Source organism: Neofelis nebulosa, chromosome 18 (assembly GCF_028018385.1).
Source record: "Neofelis nebulosa isolate mNeoNeb1 chromosome 18, mNeoNeb1.pri, whole genome shotgun sequence".
In the NCBI taxonomy this organism is placed as follows: Eukaryota; Metazoa; Chordata; class Mammalia; order Carnivora; family Felidae; genus Neofelis; species Neofelis nebulosa.
The window spans coordinates 32,701,988-32,724,363 of NC_080799.1; the positions used below are offsets into that span (position 1 = coordinate 32,701,988).

A 22,376-nucleotide genomic window follows, 5' to 3' on the forward strand; every position below is an offset into this window, starting at 1 on the left:
AGAGAGAGAGAGTGGGCGGGGGGGGGGGGGAGAGCGGGCAGGGAGAGGGGCAGCGGGGGGAGGGGGGAGAGAGAGAGAGAGAGAGAGAGAGAGAGAGAGAGAATCTCAAGCAGACTCCATGCTCAGGGCGTAGCCCTGGGCAGGGCTTGATCCCACGACCCTGGGATCATGACTTGAGCCGAAATCAAGAGTCGGATGCTCAACCAACTGAGCCATCCAGGCACTCTGTGACATCTTGATAAGACTTAAAAAGTAGAAGTAGCCTAAATGTCCAATAGGAAGGAAATGGTTAGATAAAGTCATAGCCACAAGATGGATTACTAAGCAGCCATTGTGAATATTTATGAAGAGCGTTTAATGTTACAAACAGCTTTTAATGCCGTGGGAAAACGATAGTGATAATAATGCTAAATGAGAAAGGAAAACTGGTTATAAATGGTACAATATGATGCCAATCATGGGAACAAGACAAAACAAAAAAGCATTAAAAAAAAAAAAAAAAAAAAAAAAAACCTGGAAGGAAATCTCCCAAATGTCAGTGTGGTCTCTAGTTGGAAAATTTGTGGGAGATAAAAACAGAAAACAAACAACGTCCTTATCCTTTCTCTACTTTTAAAATGATTTACTGTGTCCTTGGGTTACTTCCACAATCAAGAAGAAAAGTAAAAACTTTAAAAATGCTGTGTACGTGGTTTCCATTTTTATTTTCTCCGATGGATGATTGCACATCAGCACATCTTGAGTTACGCTAACTACTTTAGGCCGGTCACGACACATACACACACGTACAGAGAGGTCACACGGGCTGTGCCGAGCTGGCTGTAGCAAATGTACATCAAGTTACACAGGTGGAATTATTAGGCTGGTTAAAACACACCACCGAATGATGGGACACGGTTGGGTCAGGCCACCTCTCCCGCCCGCCGCTGCTGTTTCCAGAGGTCTGTGTGTTAGGCTGGTGAGTGGCGTCCTGCTGGCAGTCCCTCCGGTGGTCCCCAGTGGGCGGAGAGAGCCTGGGTCAGCATCTGCTCTGGGTCCCCTCCTCATCTGCCCTTGCCTGGTGTTGGAGCCTCTGGCCCTCTGCTACCTCTTTCGAGCACTGGCTGTGCTCCAGCGTGGGCCCTCATCCCCACTGTGCTCCACACATCTGGGGCAGACATCACAAGGGAAGGAAGAGCCAAGAGCCGGTGAACACACTCCCGATGTGAACCGTGCCCAGACACAGGAAGGGAGGAAGCAGGAGACATAACCACAACACCACACACAAGCTCAATCTTTATGGATGGACCCTCTTGTCTCCAAGACGTCTGGACTGTGTGGAGCCCTCCAGAGCACAGCCCCTGGGAGAGGACAGACGGGGGACAGGAGCTGTGCCCATGTGGGGCAGGCCTGACAGCAGAGCTAGGAGGGTGGATGGGGGATGTGTCCAACATGGTGCTAGATTGTTGAAAAGTCACGACTATACACACCTGGGGATCATGCCCCTCTCCCAGTTCATTCGCACAGTGGGTTAGATATAGATAGATAGAAGTGGAGATATACTTTTTCAAGGGAGGGCCTTTCCTGGTGGTTGGATAAACAGTGAGACAGAGTCCTGGGTTTGGCATGCTCTGGGGAGGGCCATGCGACAGTGAGGGACTCCCTATTGCTACACTCTGTACAGGGCGGCCGGGCCCGCCCGCCACGCCCACGGCCCCTGGCGGCAGTCACAGGCTTGCCTTCAACCCCTTCCACCTTGGAGAGCTCTTGGGCCCCAGTGAAATGGGGGCTATGAAGACAAGAGGGTGGGAGGCGGGGTCCCCGCGGCCCCGGGGGCACCCCACACTGGGGGCTACATGATATTGCACTGGGTGGCCCCACAGCAATCCTTGATGAGTGCCAGCCCAGTCTTGGCCACTGTGGGCTTGCTAGGTGGGGGTTCTGCTTTCTTCTCTGCTCGGGAGCCTGCAGCAGGGTAGGGGCATGGAGGGAGAGAGGGAAAGAGGGAGAGAGGAAGAGGTGAGATGAAGAGAGCCCTGACCATCTGCATCCCCTGTCCCATCCCAACTCCTGGCCAGACATTTCTCCACCGCCACAGATCAGGTGTTGTGGAGAGCTGGCATGTGTTTTATATGGTTCCAGTGACTGTTCCCACCTCCCTGTGGGCCCAGTGGTGTTCAGTCCTCAGCTTCCAACCACAGACTTTAGCTCTTATCCTATTTGGTTCTCTGCCAGGTCTAGCACAGGGTCTGGCATTCAAAGTATTTGGTGAATGGATACATGGGAACTTTTGTCCAAGTTGTTTCAATCTGAGGGCTCCTATCTTTCAATTTTGGAAAATGCTCGTACATCATTTCAGATACCTCTACCTCTTGTCCGTTATCGCCCCTTCTGAAATGCCTATTAGAAATAACTTGACCTTATTATTCTATCTTCCATGTTTTGGAAGACATTTTCCATCTCTTTGTGTCTTTGTGTTACATGCTAGGTAATTTCCTCAGTTTTGTCTTCCAGTTTATGAATTCTCCCTTCAGCTGTGTTTAACCCATTGAATTTTTACTTCCATGACCCTAGATGGTTTTGTTTAGAAAGCTAAGTTTTTGTAAACCTACCTATTCTTTTTTCATGCAATCCTGCTATTTCATTTTGGGTTTTATCCCTTCTCTTATCTCTTATTATTTTAAATATACTTACTTTATTGTCTCTTGTAGATAGTTTGTTATTTCTGGTTCTTGGGAGGACAGACATTCTCTTGGTGACTCCACTCATAGTGGTTCATTTATTCATGGGTTTTAAATTTTTATTGAGAGCTCATCTTCACGGAGGTTGTTTTATCTATGGGTTACATATTATGGGATACAGAAGGGTCCCTACTGAACAGTATTGCATTTGCTTTGTTGAGATTAGAGGTTTCACTGTTGTTTTTTTCTTTTTTTAAGTTTATTTATTTTGAGATGAAGAACACAAGTCAGGGAGGGGCAGTCAGAGAGGGAGAGGGAGAATCCCAAACAGGCTCCAGACGCCAGCTCAGAGACCAATGCAGGGCTCAGACTCACAAACTGCGAGATCATGACCTGAGCCAAAGTCAGATGCTTAACTGACTGAGCCACCCAAGTGCCTCTTCTCTGGCTTTATATTAGTTTCAAATTTTCAACTTTGGATCCCAGCACTAGATGAATAGTGTAAATTTGGACATTTGGCCCCTTGCATGGGGTGAAGGCTTGGTGTTTCGATTTCTTGCCAGACTTTTTGCTATCCAGCACCATGTATAGAAGGCAAGTTTCCTTGCTCCTTCTCCACATGGTTAGGTGGAGTTTTTCTAATTTGCCTTTCACAGAAGAGACAGGCCCCTGAGGATGCTGGATTTTGGTAGGGACTATGTGCCTTGGGATATTAAGGGCCTGCAGAATGGACCTTCTTCTTTCTTTATTCCCTCACATTCCACAACCATATTTCATGGGATGTTAATAGCTGGTCAGGAAAAACTGAGTTTGTGGCCATAGTAGATGGTGGCGGCCTTTGGGTTTTGTCTTCCTAGCAAGATTTCCAGTCCCTTCACCTCTGATAACAGTACATGTCCCTGTGGCTACAGGAGTGGGCATGCAATGCAGAGCGGGCCAATCACAGCATCCCACCCTGATACCAGTGATGGCCTAGGAAGTAGGAACACGATCCAAGAAGGGCCAATCAGAATATTCCTCTGAGACTGATGTGTTTGGGTATGAGGAGAAAGAACAGATGGTATTGCTTTGCTGCTCCTAAGTTCTGGTTCTGGAATTCGGGCCCCATGAAGAAGCCTGTGTAATAGGAGAAAATGCAGAGAGGGGCAGAGATAAGAAAAGGCAGGAAAGCGAGGGCATTCTAACAGCATCCAGCCCCTGAAGCCCCCTTTTTGCTACGGCCAGTTTGAGTAGGGCATCTGTTTCTTATAACAGGTCATTGACAGCAGGACCTGTTACCACTTTTATATGCTAATGGACACTGGCACCAGAGGGTCAGATAGGTAGCACTTCCCACACTGGTCTCACACGGAACCCTTTTTGCTCTGAGTGTCAACAGAGGCCAGAGCTCCCTGAGCCTCAGCCCCCACCTTTTGGCCTCAGTGGCCACACAAATCCTTCTGAGAAACCCACCAAGCCGGGGGAGCCTGGGTGGCTCAGTCGGGTAAGTGTCGGACTTCGGCTCACGTCATGATCTCACAGCTCGCGGGTTCGAGCCCCGCGTCGGGCTCTGTGCTGACAGCTCAGAGCTGGAGCCCACTTAGGATTCTGTGTCTCCCTCCCTCTGCCTCTCCCCCGCTCAGACTGTCTCTCTTAAAAATATTAATAAACGTTAGGGGCGCCTGGATGGCTCATTTGGTTGGGTGTCCGACTTCGGCTCAGGTCATGATCTTGCGGTTTGTGAGTTTGAACTTCGCGTCGGGCTCTGTGCTGACAGCTCAGAGCCTGGAGCCTGCTTCGGATTCTGTGTCTGCCTCTCTCTCTGCCCCTCCCCCACTTGCACGCTGTCTCTCAAAAATAAATAAAATGTTGGGGCGCCTGGGTGGCTCAGTCGGTTGAGCGTCCGACTTTGGCTCAGGTCACGATCTTGCGGTCTGTGAGTTCGAGTCCCGCGTCGGGCTCTGGGCTGATGGCTCAGAGCCTGGAGCCTGCTTCTGATTCTGTGTCTCCCTCTCTCTCTGCCCCTCCCCCGTTCATGCTCTGTCTCTCTCTGTCTCAAAAATAAATAAATGTTAAAAAAAAAATTAAAAAAAAAAAAATAAAATGTAAAAAAAAAATAAAATAAAAATAAATAGACATTAAAAAAAAAGAAACCCATGAAGCCTGTGATTGGTAAGGGGACAGCTGCCACCATGACCAGCTGCACAGTTCGTGCAAAGTGACAATGCGGGGCCCCTTATTCCCGAACTATTAGGAATCTCAAGAGAGCAACAGCAGAACATGAAAGCGAGCACAGCGCCCCCTTCCAGGCATCGGGGCCTGAGCAACCTGACAGCAACCTTGCCCATGAAGCCGGCCCTGCCCACTGCCGTCCTGCACCCAAGGTTGCTCTCTAGATAGCATTTTGTTGTTCCCCCTCTGGCTCCCGGACCTCTTTTAAATCTCCTTTTCTCTTGGATGGGGGGAGGACGAGGAATAACATGTGCACTCACTGGCTGGAGATTTGGTTACTTTATCTAGAGGTTTTAACTTGATTCTCAGGAAATCCGCCATTTCCTTGTCTTCTTCTTGCTCCCTGTGGACATAGGTGTGTAAAGACAAGAGAAGAGTAAAGTAAGCAAGGAAAGCATTAAGGAACCGAGGGAATGAGGCAAGAGGTCAAGTGTGTGAGACCACGTGTCGGGCTTCGTGGCTGGTGCCGGTACGCTGTGTGTTGGGTGTGGCTGGGGCATCTATGTTGCCCTGGGTTCTGTGTGGCGGGTGTGCATATGTTGTTGTGTGTTACGCGTATATGGCGTGTGCATGTTCTGTTTCATGAACTTGCTCAGAAGCACAGACACTATCAACAATGGAGTAACTGTCTCCCTGGGGCCAAGGTGAGATCCCAGCACAGAAGCAGGGACATTATAAGACTCAGCCTCTGCTGAGGGTTCTGTGAGCTGAGGAACACCCCCTCCTGACCCTGTACCTTTGAGTCACCCTAGACATCTGTGCTCCCATGAAGTTCATGGCCAGAGTCAGAAAGCAAGTCACCTGAACTCTTCCGAGGGTCACCAGGAATGAAGGCAGCGTTCCTCAGCTTGGCTGAGCCAGGCAAGGTGCATTCCAGGCCTCGGAGGACCCAGGAGGACACAGACAATAAAGAAGTTGCCTTCTGGGTTGAAGGAGGCCCTGTGAGCCTCTCTCCTTGCAGAGGGCTCCAAAGGCCCTGCTCCAGGACAAAAATATTCAAGAATCAGCATTCACATCTTTTCTATGCGGGCCTTGTCAGGGGACTGCAGGTGCACCAGGGCTCCAGCGCCCACAGATTTCCAGAAAGAGTGGCAGGTGCATCTGCAAATAGGAGACTGAGGGCTAGGAAGGGGCACTGGAGCCACCAAGGGGAGGATAAAGAATGAAGCTGGGAAGTGGAGAGGGCAGGGAAGGAAGCAAGTCAGTACAGGGGGCAGGGTTTCTGCAGAAACCCGATGGAAGTTTCCGGAAGGTGCCTTGATGAAAAGTTTGCCTTGGGAGAAAGGTCAGTGAAGAGAATGTGTAGGAAGCTCTGCCATGTGTTATGTGACGTAATTTTTGCCCCGTCACCTCCTCGAATAACACTGACTTAAGACCCAAAGGCCTTTGCAAGACTTTTTTGGAGCTGGATTCCAGTTTCCTTTGAACATGAAACAGGTCCTCAGGCCACAAGGCTGGCGATTCATTTGGATCCAGTGTTTGGGAGCATTTGCTGAGGCCACACTTGTCAGGCCAGACTGGGAGACCCTGCAGCAGAAGGTGGGCTTAGGAGGAAGCCGAGGCCTGCGTTCCAGCAGTCTGGTGCGCGGGGACAGGAGCCCACACTCACCTTAGCCGCTCGACCTCCGCATCATCCACCAGAAAGTCTCTCTTCTGCACCAGCTTGTGGATCTTCTGGATTAGCTCATCCTCTCTCTGCTTCTGCAGCTTGGTCTTTTCTTTTTCTGGGAAGGAGAAAACACCGGCAAAGAAAACAATCGAGTGTCTCTGCTGAAAGCACGTGAGTCCAGGGGCCAGGGTTAGTGACCAACCAGGTCACTCGCTGAGGGAACTTGAAGAAGCAAGGGGACCTCCTCAAGCCTCAGTTTCCTCTCCTGTAAAAACACACGGAGGGGCTTAAATGCAGTGGTGTTAAGTAAGTGGCTTAGCAGAGAGCCAGGCCCGTGGTGAGCACGCAGTCAAGGGTAACGGTGCAACGAGTCGGGTCCTGCGCAGGGCAAAGGGGTCGGAGGGCTCGGGCTGGGGTGCGGGAGGGAACGGCTCTACAGCCAGGGCAACCCAGTCTGCAGATGGAAATCATCCACGCTAATGGCATTAGCCCTATCCCAGATACCCAGGGCTAGAAGGCCAAAGAGAAATCCAAAGACCCCAGGGCTGGAGAGGATGACTGAGAAAAGTAGAAGGGTAGCGCAGACTCAGAAGATAAAAAGGAGGGGGCAGCGGATCTACAGGCACCACCCACCTGCCTCTGGGCACCACCCACCTGCCTGCAGGCACCACCCACCTGCCTCTGGGTACCACCCACCTGCCTCCAGGCACCACCCACCTGCCTCCGGGCACCACCCACCTGCCTCTGGGCACCACCCACCTGCCTCTGAGTACCACCCACCTGCCTCCAGGCACCATCCACCTGCCTCCGGGCACCACCCACCTGCCTCTGGGCACCACCCGCCTGCCTCTGAGTACCACCCACCTGCCTCCGGGTACCACCCACCTGCCTCCAGGCACCATCCACCTGCCTCTGGGCACCACCCACCTGCCTGCGGGCACCACCCACCTGCCTGCAGGCACCACCACTCAACTTGGTGATACGATCTTTGGCTTGCCAACGTCACCCACCTACTTGCCAATGGGAACTGCCAGCCTGCCAGGCTCACCCTGTGCTTCCTGGCACCACACACCTGATCCCTAACATCTCCATGTGCTTACCCACATGACTCTCTGACTCCCTTGTCATCCCCTCCAGCAACCTCCTTAGCCCAGGCCATCTCTTCCTGGACCACGTGTGCCCTCCTAACTGCTCTCCCTGGCCTGTCCCCCACAACATGACTGTGAGCACCCATTGGAGACTCAGACGATCCTGGCTTGATGCCCTAGCTCCCCCTCTTCCTAGCTGTGGGACTCTGGGCATGTTCCTCAACCTCTCTGAGCAGCTAGTCTCTCAACACAGATAATCCTGAAGTTGCTGCAAGTTTTTAAGAGACTTAAACCAAGTAAAATAGGCTCGCTGCCTGGTGTGTAGCAAAGGCTCATGAACAGCCAGCTACTCTTATTATAAGCTGTTATTTTACATCCTCACTGTTGTTTTAATGACTAAATGCCCACTTCTTTAATATGAATTGAATCAGGTACAAAAGAAATAAATACTGATTTAAAGAAGGAAAAGCAAGTCTCACGGCATAAGTGTGCAAATGATAAGCGCTTCATAAATTGTAGCTATTATGTTCGTATTCCCATGAGTTTGTCACGTTCGTTCAATCTGTTTCCCAGCCTGGGCACTACTGATATTTGAGACTGGAGCATCCTTTGTTGCAAGGGCCGTCCTGTGCACTGGAGGGTGTTTAGCAGCGTCCTTGGCCTCCACCCGCTAGATGCCGTCCTTGGCCTCCACCCACTAGATGCCGGGAGTACCCCACCCCGGATGTGACACTCAAAATGCCTCTAGGGGGCAAAGTCACCCTGCTTGAGAACCACTGCTTTAATCCTTTCTAACAACCCTACGAAGGAGACGCTATGTTTACGTCCAAGGGGAAAGTGCCACGGCCTCTCCAGCCAGGTCTGCGCATCCCCAGCTCTGAGGCAGCAGTGATGGCAGAGATGAGACATCTTGGCTTGTCCCAGAGAGGCCCTCAAGGCAGGGAGGGCCCTGGAAGTCTCCCCAACCAGTCACCTGCACCCACCATGGGGAGCTGGTGAATGATGCAACTCTGGCTGGAGAAGTGTGAATTTCTTGGCCATTCAGTGATCTCTTTCCTCAATACCTTTGTTGATGTGTTGCCGGGAGCATTGTCTCCCCTCCTCCCCCCACCACACCCCCCCAGCTTAATCCAGCTGGAAACCTGGCTCTGGTCCAGGGAATACACAGAAAGACTCAACAAGGATTCAGGGAAGAGGTGAGGAGGAAATCAGGAGAAGAAAGAAAACTTTAACGTGTGAACTTCTGCCCAAAGACTCGATTTCCTGGGGAATCAATGGGACCAGCGTTAAGGATCTGGGCTCCGTTGCCAACTGGTCTTGTGACCTCCTCAACCTGTGTTTCTCAGCCGGACACTTGATGGCATTTCAGGTGAAATGTGCTCTTCATTGTGGGACTCCCTCTGCGCTGTAGGTTTGAACGTCCCTGGACTCTGCCTACTGAGTATCAGTACTAATCTTGTCTTTATTTAAACTTTTGGTATTTTAGGGGGCGCCTGGGTGGCTCAGTCAGCTAAGCATCAGACTCCTGATTTTGGCTCAGGGCGTGGTCTCCCAGATCGAGCCCAGCATCTGACTCTGCACTCACTGTGACCAGCACAGTCGGCTTAGGATTCTTTCTCGCCCTCTCTCTGCCCCTCCCCTGCCTCTTCTCTCTCAAAATAAATAAACATTAAAAAAAAACTTTTGGTATTTTGTTCATCGTGGATTATGTGTGTGTGTATGTGTGTGTGAGTGTATTTCGGTATTTTAAATATTGCATTAATATATTATTTGCCCTGATTACTGAATTTTTGTGCTCCAGCTGTCCTCCTTATCCTAGTCTCAGTCCTGGTTAGTTAGGAACCCCAGGGACTATGTGAAACAAAAACCTTGCTCCCACCCATTTCCACCTGTGTTCCAGAGGCTGCCACAGCCCCGACTGGAGCCTCTGTGGCCTGGAGTGGCTCTGGTTGGTCCCGTGCTCACACACTCATATCTCTTTTGCCTCAGTGGCCCCCACATGTTCTGCTGAGCCAATGGTGGGCTCGGAAATCTTTCTTCCCAAGACGAAGAAGGCAACCCACGTTCGACCCATCAGAGTTCTCCTGGGAGGCTGAAAATTAGGACACAGAGTCCTGAGGGTTGGACTTTTGTGTTGGACGATCATGGGAAGGAGACAGGAGTGGCCTTGCTCAGCTCCTGTGCTAGAGGGAGAAAATGGAGACTGTGTCCAACATGGAAGGAGAGAGAGAGAATGAGACAGACAGAGAGAGACAGGGAGGGAGGGAACATTCCAACAGCTTTTCTGTTTCTGGTTCCAGACCCTTGCCAGGATGGGTGGAGCTTCATGCTGGTATTGGGTTGAATGGTTTCCCACCCACCAAAATGTCATGTCTACCCTGTTTGGAAATAGGATCTTTGGGGCACCTGGGCGGCTCAGTCAGTTGAGTGTCTGACTTCAGCTCAGGTCATGAGATCACGGTTCATGAGTTTGCGCCACATGTCGGGCTCACTACTGTCAGCCTGTCAGTGCAGAGCCCATTTGGGATCCTCTGTCTCTGTCTCTCTCTCTCTCTCTCTCTGCCCCTCCCCCACTTGTGATCTCCCCCAAATAAATAAAATATTTAAAGAAATATTTTATAAAAGAAATAGGATCTTTGCAGGTGTCATTAGCTGAGATGAGGTCATACTTATTAGGGTGAGCCCTAAATCCGATGATTGATGTCCTTGTGAGGAGGGGAGAGGACACACAGATGTACAGGGAAGAAGTCATGGGATGACAAAAGCAGAGACAGGAGCGAGTCAGCTGCAAGCCGAGGAGCACCAAAGACTGCAGGCAGCCAGCCACCAGGAGCTGGAAGATGCAAGGAAGGATTCTCTTCTAGAACCTTCAGAAAAACCATGGCCCAGCCGATGCTTTGCTTGCGGACTTGCGTCCTCCGAAACTGAGAGAGAATAAATCCATGTTGATTTATGCCACTAAGTTCGTGGGAATTTGTTAGGGCGGCCACAGGAAGCTAACACGATGGCCTTGGGCTCCAGGAGCCTCCCTGATCCTTCCAGTAACTGCCCATTTTGTGGTTCCCTAAGCTTGGGTGGGTTTTCTCCGCGGGATATAAAGTGCAACAGTGGACCCGGCCCGGTGGCTCTCCACCCTGGCTGCTCCTCATAATCACATGACGTTTTAAAAAATGACCAATGTCGGGGCGCCTGGGTGGCGCAGTCGGTTGAGCGTCCGACTTCAGCCAGGTCACGATCTCGCGGTCCGTGAGTTTGAGCCCCGCGTCAGGCTCTGGGCTGATGGCTCGGAGCCTGGAGCCTGTTTCCGATTCTGTGTCTCCCTCTCTCTCTGCCCCTCCCCCGTTCATGCTCTGTCTCTCTCTGTCCCAAAAATAAAAAATTAAAAAAAAAAAAAAAAAAAATGACCAATGCCAAAACCCCACACCAACTGAATCGAGTCTCTAGTAGGTGAGCGGTGTCGGGCCATTGCCGTTTTTTCTCCCTTCTTTTGCTGTTTTCTGTTTGAAATTTGACTTCCTGTGGTCCAGTTTTATTGGGATATAACTCACATATACCATCACAGTTCACGCATCGAGATATGCAGCCATCACCACAGCCCATTTTAGAACAGTTTAATCGAGGCGCCTGGGTGGCTCAGTCGGTTAAGCGTCTGACTCTTGATTTCGGCTCAGGTCATGATCCCGGGGTCTTGGGATCCACGTTGGGCTCTGCGCTGACAGCACGGAGCCTGCTTGGGATTCCCTCTCTCCCTCTCTCTCTCTCTGACCCTCCTCCACGTGCGTTCTCTCTCAAAATAAATAAATAAATACATATTTTTGTGAAAGAACAATTTAATCACCTAGAAGAGAAACCCCACACCCACTTGCTGCCACCCCACACGGCCTGGCACCTGTGAGTGCTCCTTAGAGGAATGGTGCCGGAAGGACGACGGGCTCCCGCTGTACCCACCACCAGGAGAACAGGAGTGTATTTAAGGCCCAGAGAAACGAAGGTGCTACATCAAGTTCACCCGTCTGGTCAGCCTGGATTCAAACCCAGACCACGGGACTCTAGTGGTTCTCAGACAGGTGGCAATTTCGCACCTCCCTGCCGGGGTATATCTGGCAGACATTTTTCACTGTCACGACTGCGGGGGAGATGCTACTGGCATCTAGTGGGCAGAGGCCACTGCTAAACATGCTACAGTGCACAGGACAGCGCCCCCCGCCCTCCCCCGCCCGGCCCCAGCAAAGAATGGCCCAGCGCCACATGTTCCAAACGAGAAAGCATTTGGAACGGTGTCCTCTTCTGCAACGCATTCTGACGGGCTTCCTACTCAATCGTAGCTGCCACTTACTGGTACCCGCTGTGTGCCAGGTCCTGTCTGAGTGACCAGAGTAGGGGATCCTTTTCTCTTCCGCAGCGCATGTGCAGTGCTAGCTCGCAGCCTGCGGCAACACAGCGGCTGAGACATACTTACCAGACGGATAGAAGGGCAAACGTACTCAAGTAGAAGCCCATGGGTGCTTATCCGGCCTGGGCGGCTCCTCCCCAAGGCCAACGCAAGGTTCCTGGGCCAGAGTTGTGTATCTGCCTCCCATACACCTTTCCTGTGCACCTGCCAGACCTTCACACCTGCGCCTAACCCAGCCTGGATGGGCAGGGAAGGCTCTCTTGGGAAACGGAGCCAAATCAACCATGACCTAAAGGAATTGGTAGAATGTGTGTGTGTGCGTGTGTGTGTGTGTGTGTGTGTGTGTGTGTGTGTGTGTGTGAATCAGGACTCATTCCATATTCTGAAGCAAAAAGACACTTTCCAACGCAATACATATCAAAGCAGATATGATAGCATATTAAACAAGTTGTAAAAGAGATTTGGTAAATTTTTAAAAAAATACCACTTTCCCCATTAAATATTTGTGGATTTAGAAAAGACCATCGTGGCTCATAAAACGGTACTTAGGTTACAAGGTAATAGGTTTATTACTGTCATTTTAAAATGAATTAATATATAAATATGTTACAAGGATGGGTAGGAATGTGTTGAGTTACTGACAATAACAACGGGAATAATTTATTAAGCACTTGTTATAGGATGGGAGCTGTGGTTAGCACCGTATATGGTTTTTCCCTCAGTCCGTCTCACAATGATCCTATAAAGTAGATACCACTATTGTCCCAGTTGACAGGTGACAAAATCGAGTTTTAGTGGAGTCACTCGCTCAAGGTCATGTCATTAATAATCGACAGATCTAGGTTGAACCCCGAAGTCAGAGCTTGTAAAAATACCACACTCTACCTGCCCCCAAATAGAACAGTAACAATCGTTAATACTTACCGGACTTTTGGGGCGCCTGGGTGGCTCAGTCGGTTAAGCATCCGACTTCGGCTTAGGTCATGATCTCACAGTTCATGAGTTCAAACCTCACATTTGGGCCCTCTGCTGTCAGCATGGAGGTTGCTTCGGGTCCTCTGTCTCCCTCTCTCTCTGCCCCTCCCGCCGCCCCTCTCTCAAAGAAATAAACATTAAAAAAAAAAATACGTACTGGATTCTTAACCTTTGGGCCAGATATGAAGCTAGGCTCGTGGCTTGCAATGTTGTGTGTATCACAATGAGATTTATACCCAGCAAGTTAAGAGCTATACCTACTACTACCCCATTTCCGGAAGAAGGGAAACTGAGCCTCAGATAAAGTGACTTTCCCAAGGTCAAAGAGCGGGCCAGAATTAGTACTTGAACCTGGATCCCCCTGATGTGGAGGACTGCACTGCAAGAATGGGGCTGCGGTAGAAGAGACGAACTCTGTCTTCCAGACCCAAGGGGCACCGACAGGGCCAGCCAGAGGACTCTGAGTGGCTCCTTAACGAGGGTGGAGTCTCACACGGTTACCTGGGATGGCGACCAAGTTCTGTAGCTCTTGTTTCAGGTCCATAATATCGTTGCAAAGCTGGATGTCATCCATCCTGGGGAAACAGGACACCACACCACAGCAGTTTACATCGACAGAATATTCTACACCCTGAGCACCACCCGGTTTAAACAAAGGGTTTGGGGGCGGGGGTTGTCCTTTGTAAAGGCCACACAGCCTCTTTATACAAGTTGTGCCTCAAAAGAAGAAAAACAAAACGTGCCTATTGTCACACGACTCAGAAATGATCGATCACTGTTAATAACACCTTGATGAGAATGGCTTCCTGTCTTCACGTCCTTGCTTCCGTTCCCTTATACCAGCGAGCTCACGCTGCAGATTCGGTGTTTTCTTTACCGGCTGTGTTTCACAATTTTAAGCATTGCAGAAATTCACACTATAGAGAAAATCTCCCTCAATCCTTTAGAAAAAAAACCCCATTGTCAACAGTTTGGTATATATTCCGCCAGATTTTTAAAAATGTTTATGCCTGTACTATAAGTTGTAACACCATTGTTATTCTACGAACACATCTTGCAATCCTTTTTAACTTCACAGTATATCTTAGGCATTTTTCCATGTCAGGACATGCAAATCTCATTTAAAAAAATTTTTTTTTAAGTTTATTTTTGAGAGAGAGAAACAGAGCATGGGCAGGGGAGGAGCAGGCAGAGAGGGAGACACAGAATCCGAAGCAGGCTCCAGGCTCCGAGCTGTCAGGACAGAGCCCAACGTGGGGCTTGAACTCACAGACCGCAAGATCATGACCTGAGCCAAAGTCAGACCCTTACAGGCACCCGTAATTTTTAATGGCTGTATAGTATTCCATTATACCAATATACAATGACTTATATAACCATTCCCCTATACACAGACGTCTGGGTTGTTTCTAGGATAAATTCCTAGAAATACATAAATTCCTAGAAAAATTAGTTCCTAGAAATGCAATCATTGGGTCAAGTGACATGAACACTTGCTTATTTATTTATTTAGAGAGTGGGCGAGCACAAGTGGGGAAGGGACATATGGAGAGAGAAAATCTTAAGCAGTTTCCAATGTGGGGCTCCATGCAGGGCTAGATCGCACGACTGGGAGATCATGATCTGAGCTGAAATCAAGAGTCGGACGCTTAAACAACTGAGCCATCCAGGTGCCCCAACCCTTGCATTTTAATTAGGAACTTCCAAATTGCCCTCCAGAGGGATTGTGCCTGATAGTCCCACCAAGAGCATGAAAGGATGGTCACACTTATGACCTCAGCCATCGACCGCATGTGCAATTTTGCATTATGTATTACAGTTTTGTAGGTGTGCTAGGATAGTAACTTATATTATGTAAATAACGTGTATACTGGATATCTGGAATTTCAGCAAATCAATTTATAAGGGCTGCTCTAAATTGTTTTAATGTTTATTTATTTCCTTATATTGAGAGACAGAGAGAGAGAGAGAGAGAGAGAGAGAGAGAGAGAGAGAGAGAGAGAGAATCCCAAGCAGGCTCCATGCTGTCAACACAGACCCCAATGTGGGGCTCAATTCCATGAACTGTGAGATTATGACCTGGGATGAAATCAAGAGTCAGACTCTTAACTGACTGAGCTTCTGAGGTGCCCCAGGTTGGCTTTAATTACCATCATATATAGATATTAAAATTTTTTATTTAATTTATTTTTTTAGTTTACATCCAAGTTAGTTAGCATATAATATAGTGCAGCAATGATTTGAGGAGTAGATTCCTTAGTGCCCCTTACCCATTTAGCCCATCCCCCCTCCCACAACCCCTCCAGTAACCCTCAGTTTGTTCTCCATATTTAAGAGTCTCTTACGTTTTTGTCCCCCTCCCTGTTTTTATATTATTTTTGCTTCCCTTCCCTTATGTTCATCTGTTCTGTATCTTAAAGTCCTCAGATGAGTGAAGTCATATGATATTTGTCTATCTCTGACTGACTAATCTCACTTAGCAAAATACCCCCTAGTTCCATCCACGTAGTTGCAAATGGCAAGATTTTATTTTCTCGTTGTTGAGTAATATTCCATTGTATGTATATATACCACTTCTTCTTTATCCATTCTTCTTTTCCATATTGATGGACATTTGGGCTCTTTCCATACTTTGACTATTGTAGATAGTGCTGCTATAAACATTGGGGTGCATGTATCCCTTCGAAACAGCATACCTGTGTCTCTTGGATAAATACCTAGTAGTGCCATTGCTGGGTCATAGGGTAGTTCTCTTTTTAATTTTTTGAGGAAACTCCATACTATTTTCCAGAGTACCTACGCCTGTTTGCATTCCCACCAGCAGTGCAAAAGGATTCCTCTTTCTCCGCATCCTCCCCAACATCTGTTGTTGCCTGAGTTGTTAATGTTAGCCATTCTGACAGGTGTGAGGTGGTATCTCATTGTGGTTTCAATTTGTATTTCTCTGATGACGAGTGACGTTGAGCATTTTTTCATGTGTAGGTTGACCATCTGGATGTCTTCTTTGGAGAAGTGTCTATTCATGTCTTTTGCCCATTTCTTTACTGGATTATTTGGTTTTTGGATGTTGAGTTTGATAAGTTCTTTACAGATTTTGGATACTAATCCTTTATCTGATATCTTGTTTGCAAATATCTTCTCCCATTCTGTCAGTTGCCTTTCAGTTTTGCTGACTGTTTCCTTCACTGTGCAGAAGATTTTTATTTTAATGAGTTCCCAATACTTCATTTTTGCTTTTGTTTCCCTTGCCTCCAGAGACATGTTGAATAAGAAGTTGCTGCGGCCAAGGTCAAAGAGGTTTTTGCCTGCTTTCTCCTCGAGGATTTTGATGGCTTCCTATCTCACATTAGGTCTTTCATCCATTTTGAGTTTATTTTGTGTATGGTGTAAGAAAGCAGTCCAGGTTTATTTCTCTTCATGTGGCTGTCCAATTTTCCCAACACCACTTGCTGAAGAGACTGCCTTTATTCCATTGGATATGCTTTCCTGCTTTGTCAAAGATGAGTTGGCCATACATTTGTGGGTCCATTTCTGGGTTTTCTATTCTGTTCCATTGATCTGAGTGTCTGTTTTTGTGCCAGTACCATACTGTATTGAGGATTACAGGTTTTTAATACAGCTTGAAGTATGAGATTGTGATGCCTCCTGCTCTGGTTTTCTTTTTCAAGATTGCTTTGGCTATTCGGGGTCTTTTCTGGTTCCATACAAATTTTAGGATTGTTTGTTCTAGCTCTGTGAAGAATGCTGGTGTTATTTTGATAAGGATTGCCTTGAATATGTAGATTGCTTTGGGTGGTATCGACATTCTGAAAATATTTGTTCTTCCTATCCAGGAGCATGGAATCTTTTTCCATTTTTTTGTGTCTTCAATTTCTTTCATAAGCTTCCTACAGTTTTCAGTGTAGAGATTTTTCACCTCTTTGGTTAGATTTATTCCTAGGTATTTTATGGGTTTTGGCATCAATTCCTTGATTTCTCTTCTTGTTGCTCCTTTCTTGGTGTACAGGAATGAAACCGATTTCTGTGCATTGATTTTATATCCTGCTACTTTGCTGAATTCATGGATCCGTTCTAGCAGTTTTTTTTGGTGGAATCTTTTGGGTTTTCCATATGGAGTATCATGTCACCTGTGAAGAGTGAAAGTTTGACCTCCTCCTGGCCAGTTTGGATGCCTTGTATTTCTTTGTGTTGTCTGATTGCTGAGGCTAAAACTTCCAATACTATGTTGAATAATAGGACATCCCTGTCTTGTTCCTGACCTTAGGGGGAAAGCTCTCAGTTTTTCCCCATTGAGGATGATATTAGCTTTGGGTCTTTCATATATGGCTTTTATGATCTCAAAGTATGGTCCTTCTATCCCTACTTTCTTAATGGTTTTTATCAACAAAGGATGCTGTATTTTGTCAAATGCTTTCTCTACGTCCACTGAGAGGATCATGTGGTTCTTGTCCTTTCTTTTATTGATGTGATGAATCACATTGATTGTTTTGCAGATATTGAACCAGCCCCGCATCCCAGTTATAAATCCCACTTGGTCATGGCGAATAATTTTTTTTCACGTATTGTTGGATCCGGCTGGCTATTATCTTGTTGAGAATTTTTGCATGCATGTTCATCAGGGAAATTGGTCTATAGTTCTCCTTTTTTGTGGGGTCTTTGTCTGGATTTGGAATCAAGGTAATGCTGGCTTCATAGAGTTTGGAAGTTTTCCTTCCGTTTCTCTTATTTGGAACAACTGCAAGAGAATAGGTGTTAACTCTTCCTTTAATGTTTGGTAGAATTCCCCTGGGAAGCCATCTGGCCCCGGAGTCTTGTTTTTGGGGAGATTTTTGATTACTAATTCGATTTCTTTACTAGTTATGGGTCTGTTCAAATATTCTATTTCTTCCTGTTTCAGTTTTGGTAGTTTATATGTTTCTAGGAATTTGTCCATTTCTTCCATATTTCCCATTTTATTGGTGTATAATTGCTCATAAGAAACTGCTATTATTGTTTGTATTTCTGCTGTGTTGGTTATTATCTCTCCTCTTTCATTCTTGATTTTATTATTTGGGTCCTTTCCTTTTTCTTTTTGATCAAGCTGGCTAGTGGTTTATCAGTTTTGTTAATTCTTTCAAAGAACCAGCATCTGTTTTCATTGATCTGTTCTACTGGGTTTTTTTTTTTTTTTTTTTCGATAGCGTTGATTTCTGCTCTAATCTTTATTATTTCCTGTCTCCTGCTGGTTTTGGGTTTTATTTGCTGTTCTTTTTCCAGCTCTTTAAGGTGTAGGGTTAGGTTGTGTATCTGAGGCCTTTCTTCCTTCTTTAGGAAGGCCTGGATTGCTATATACTTTCCTCTTATGACTGCCTTTGCTGCATCCCAGAGGTTTTGGGTTGTGGTGTTATCAACTTCATCGACTTCCATATACTTTTTAATTTCCTCTTTAACTTCTTGGTTAGCCCATTCATTCTGTGGTAGGATGTTCTTCAGTCTCCAAGTATTTGTTATCTTTCCAATTTTTTTCTTGTGATTGATTTTAAGTTTCATAGTGTTGGGGTCTAAAATATGCACGGTATGATCTCGATCTTGTATTTGTTGAGGGCTGATTTGTGTCCCAGTATGTAATCTATTCTGGAGAACGTTCCATGTGCACTGGAGAAGAATGTATATTCTGCTGCTGTAGGATGAAATGTTCTGAATATATCTGTTAAGTCCATCTGGTCTAGTGTGTCATTCAAAGCCATTGCTTCCTTGTTGATTTTCTGTTTAGATGATCTGTCTATTGCTGTAGGTGGGGTATTGAAGTCCCCTGCTATTATGTTATTATTATCAATGAGTTTCTTTATGTTTGTGATTAATTGATTTATATATTTGGGTGCTCTCACATTTGGAGCCTAAATGTTTATGATTGTAGGTCTTCTTGGTGGATAACCCCCTTAATTATGATATAATGCCCTTCTTCATCTCTTGTCACAGTCTGTATTTGAAAGTCTAGATTGTCTGATATAGTATGGCAACTCCGGCTTTGTTTTGTCGAACATTAGCATGATAGATGGTTCTCCATCCCCTTACTTTCAATCTGAGGGTGTCGTTAGGTCTAAAGTGGGTCTCTTGTAAACAGATAGATAGATAGATAGATAGAGCTTGTTTTCTTATCCGTTCTGTTACCCTATGTCTTTCGATTGGAGCATTTAGTCCATTGACATTTAGAGTGACTACTGAAAGATATGACTTTATTGACATTATGTTTCTTGTAGAGTTGAAGTTTCTGGTGGTGTTCTCTGGTCCTTCCTAGTCTTTGTTACTTTGGGTCTTTTTTTTTTTCTTTTTTTTTGTCTTTTCTCTCCTCAGAGAGTCCCTCTTACAATTTCTTGCGGGGCTAGTTTAGTGGTCATGAACTCCTTTAATTTTTGTTAGGCTGGGAAACTTTTGATCGCTCTATTTTGAATGACAGGCTTGCCAGATAAAGAATTCTTGGCTGCATATTTTTCCAATTCAGTACGTTGAATACAACCTGCCACTCCTTCCTGACCTGCCAAGTTTCTGTGGTTAGGTCTGCTGCAAACCTGATCTGTTTTCCCTTGTAGGTTAAGGATTTTTTTTCCCTTGCTGCTTTCATGATTCTTTCCTTGCCTGAGTATTTTGTGAATTTGACTATGATATGCCTTGTTGATGGTTGGTTTTTGTTGAATCAATAAGACTCCTCTGTGCTTCCTGGATTTTGATGTCTGTGTGTTTCCCCAGGTTAGGAAATTTTTCTGCTAAGATTTGCTCACATAACATTTCTACCCATTTTTCTCTCTCTTCGTCTTTTGGGACCCCTATGATTCGGATGTTGTTCCTTTTTAATGAGTCACTGATTTCTCTAATTCTTAAATTGTGCTCTTTTGACTTAGTCTCCCTATTTTTTTTTCTGCTTCATTATTCTCCATAAGTTTGTCCTCTATATTGCTGATTCACTGCTCTGCCTCATCCATCCTTGCCACCACGGCATCCATTCAAGATTGCAGCTCAGGTACAACATTTTTTATTTCATCCTGACTAGATTTTATCTCCCTTATCTCCACAGAGAGGGATTCTAATCTATTTTCAACTGCAGCTAGTATTCTTATTATCACGATTCTAAATTCTGGTTCAGACATCTTGCTTATATTTGTGTTGATTAAGTCCCTGCCTGTCATTTTTCCTGCTCTTTATTTTGGGGTGAATTCCTTTGTTTCATCATTTTTAAGGAAGAAAAGGAATAAGGTAAAAAAAAATCGAAATTAAATAATTAAAGACAACACACACACACACACACACACACACACACACAAATGAAATAAATGATGCTAGATCCTAGGTGTGTTTTGGTCTGGTTGTTGAAAGGAGCTTGATAAATTAGAGAAAAAAGCGGGGGGGGGGGGGAGGAAAATGAGAATTTGAAAAAATGAATACAATAAAATGAAATGATGGAAGTAAAATAGAATTCGAAAATTTACAAAAAGTAAAAAATATAGTAGAAAAAATTAAAGAAAAATATCCTTAACAAAACTGAAAATAAAAATAATTTTTTTCTCTTTCATATTCAAGAAAAGAAACGAAAGAGAAAAAAAAGAAAACTGAATAATTGGACCAGTGAACAGACTGAAATATGATTGAAATTACCTGGTTTTCCCCTAGAAGTCAAACTATGAAGGGCTTTACAGTACATAAACTAGGCAGGCAGAGAGACTTGTGTTCCTGAAGAGCAAGGTTGGCCCAGTAGGGCGGGGCTTAGTGTAACGACTTCGTTCTCCACTAGATGGCGCTGCTCTGCTTACTGGAGGGAATTATTGTGGGGCTTGCAGGTGTGTATGCGCATGCGCGGGAGCGGTAAAAATGGCGTCATCCACCTACCCAGTCTCTAGTATAGAAATCTGTCCTCTTCCCGACCAGCAATTGCACACCTGTCCTTTGCCTCGGGCTTCCATTACACCACCCCCCCCCCCCGCCCCGCTTCTACGCCTTCCGTGACCAAGCCATCAGGTTGCCAGGTGCCACCTCCCTCCTGAGTTTTATCTCCGTCGCGGCTGTTTCCCGACCCCTCCCTTTGGAGGGACTGCGGCTCGGACCCGCTCGGATCCTCTGCGGGAGGGTCTCCCCGAGCAATGCCCGGTGGCGGCCTCACCCGGGAACGTTTGCGGGACCGCTGCTGCTGCCAAAGCCCAGAGACCTCAGCCGGGTTCCAACCCGCCCCAGAGAAAGTTCACGCGATCGCGTAGCAGCGGCGTTTCAGGGATCATGGAAAATCACAACACGCATCTGGCCCCAGGCTTCGCCCTTAACGACCTTGTTCCACCACCAGCAAATGTGGTTGTTCTCCGGCGTCTGCTGGGCCCGGGTGGCCACACAGCCTCGACCAGATGTCCTCCCAGCAGGGGAACTGCCTCTCCCTGTGTCGCCTGAGGATAACTGGACTTCACTCCGCACCTGGGGATCCTCCCTTCTCACCAGAGCCCCTCCAGGTAAGGAGCTGCGGAGTTTCAGACTCTGCCCTCCCCTGTTTGTAGAGTCTTAATAGAATTTCAACCCTCTCCTTTCTCCTTTCTCCCTTTTAGTTCACTCCCTGAGGCTGTTTCCACTTTTCCATTTTCTCTCCAGCTGCTGTTGGGGGGGGGGGGGTGTGTGTCTTTTCCCAAACTCTCCCCCGTCTCTGTCCTCTCTCCACAAGCAAAAACAGCTCCCTGATCTCCACAGCTTCTCTCTCCCCCAGTTCACCTCTCTGCACTGCATACCTGCTGAATTCTGTGGTTCAGGTTGTGTAGATTGTTGTGTTAATCCTCAGATCACTCTTCGAGGTGTGCAGGATGGTTTAGTGTTGATCTGGCTGCATTTCATGGATGCGAGACGCAAAAAAACTTCCATGCTGTTTGCCATCTTGGCTCGTCTCCCAGCCCCCTATCTTGATTACTTAGGGGGGGGGGTTTCAAGTTGGGTTTTTTTGGGGGGTGCTATTTTAGCTACTATTGGATGCACACGGATTCACATAAGGCTTTTTCTTCATGTTGGATTTTTTGGAGTGGGGGCCATGGATTCTCAGATGTGGTACCAAGGGGCAGAAAGTACTAGACATGGATGGCTACGGCCATTGAGACATATTTTCAGATCACTCCCCCGTATGGTGTGGAGGGGCTGCGCCTTCGTTCTGCAGGTGTTTATCGAGCATTTCCCATGCCCACCAGTGTCGTGGGCTCCAATCATGCAGCAGCCTCCTCTGCCCCCATGAGCCGAATTTAGGTGACAGAGGGTGACCACATATCTACTAGAATGTCACGTGCTCTGAAGAAGAGTAAAGAGAGGGGCCGGAGGCTGGGCAGCCAATTTGAACACATCATCCTACTACCCCAGGAGGAGAGAGAGGGGAGCGTTCGTGTTCTCCAAAGACTCGACTGAATCCACACAGCAAGTGTCAGTGGGTCCACTGATCTTTCTGCCTC

The 22,376-nt window shown here is 47.0% G+C and overlaps 1 protein-coding gene across 1 annotated transcript in view; it reads right to left on the reverse strand.

Moving 5' to 3' along the window:
* Nucleotides 1–685: 685 nt before the first annotated feature.
* The window catches only part of BMERB1 (bMERB domain containing 1), a 120,850-nt gene continuing 99,159 nt past the window's right edge, over nucleotides 686–22,376 (reverse strand). The window contains exons 3-6 of the mRNA XM_058711925.1: nucleotides 13,438–13,511; nucleotides 6,481–6,595; nucleotides 5,132–5,214; nucleotides 686–1,944 (exon numbers count right to left, since the gene is read on the reverse strand). Coding sequence (XP_058567908.1) covers nucleotides 1,832–1,944; nucleotides 5,132–5,214; nucleotides 6,481–6,595; nucleotides 13,438–13,511 — 385 coding nt within the window. The 3' untranslated portion in view covers nucleotides 686–1,831. The remainder of the gene's footprint in view (nucleotides 1,945–5,131; nucleotides 5,215–6,480; nucleotides 6,596–13,437; nucleotides 13,512–22,376) is intronic.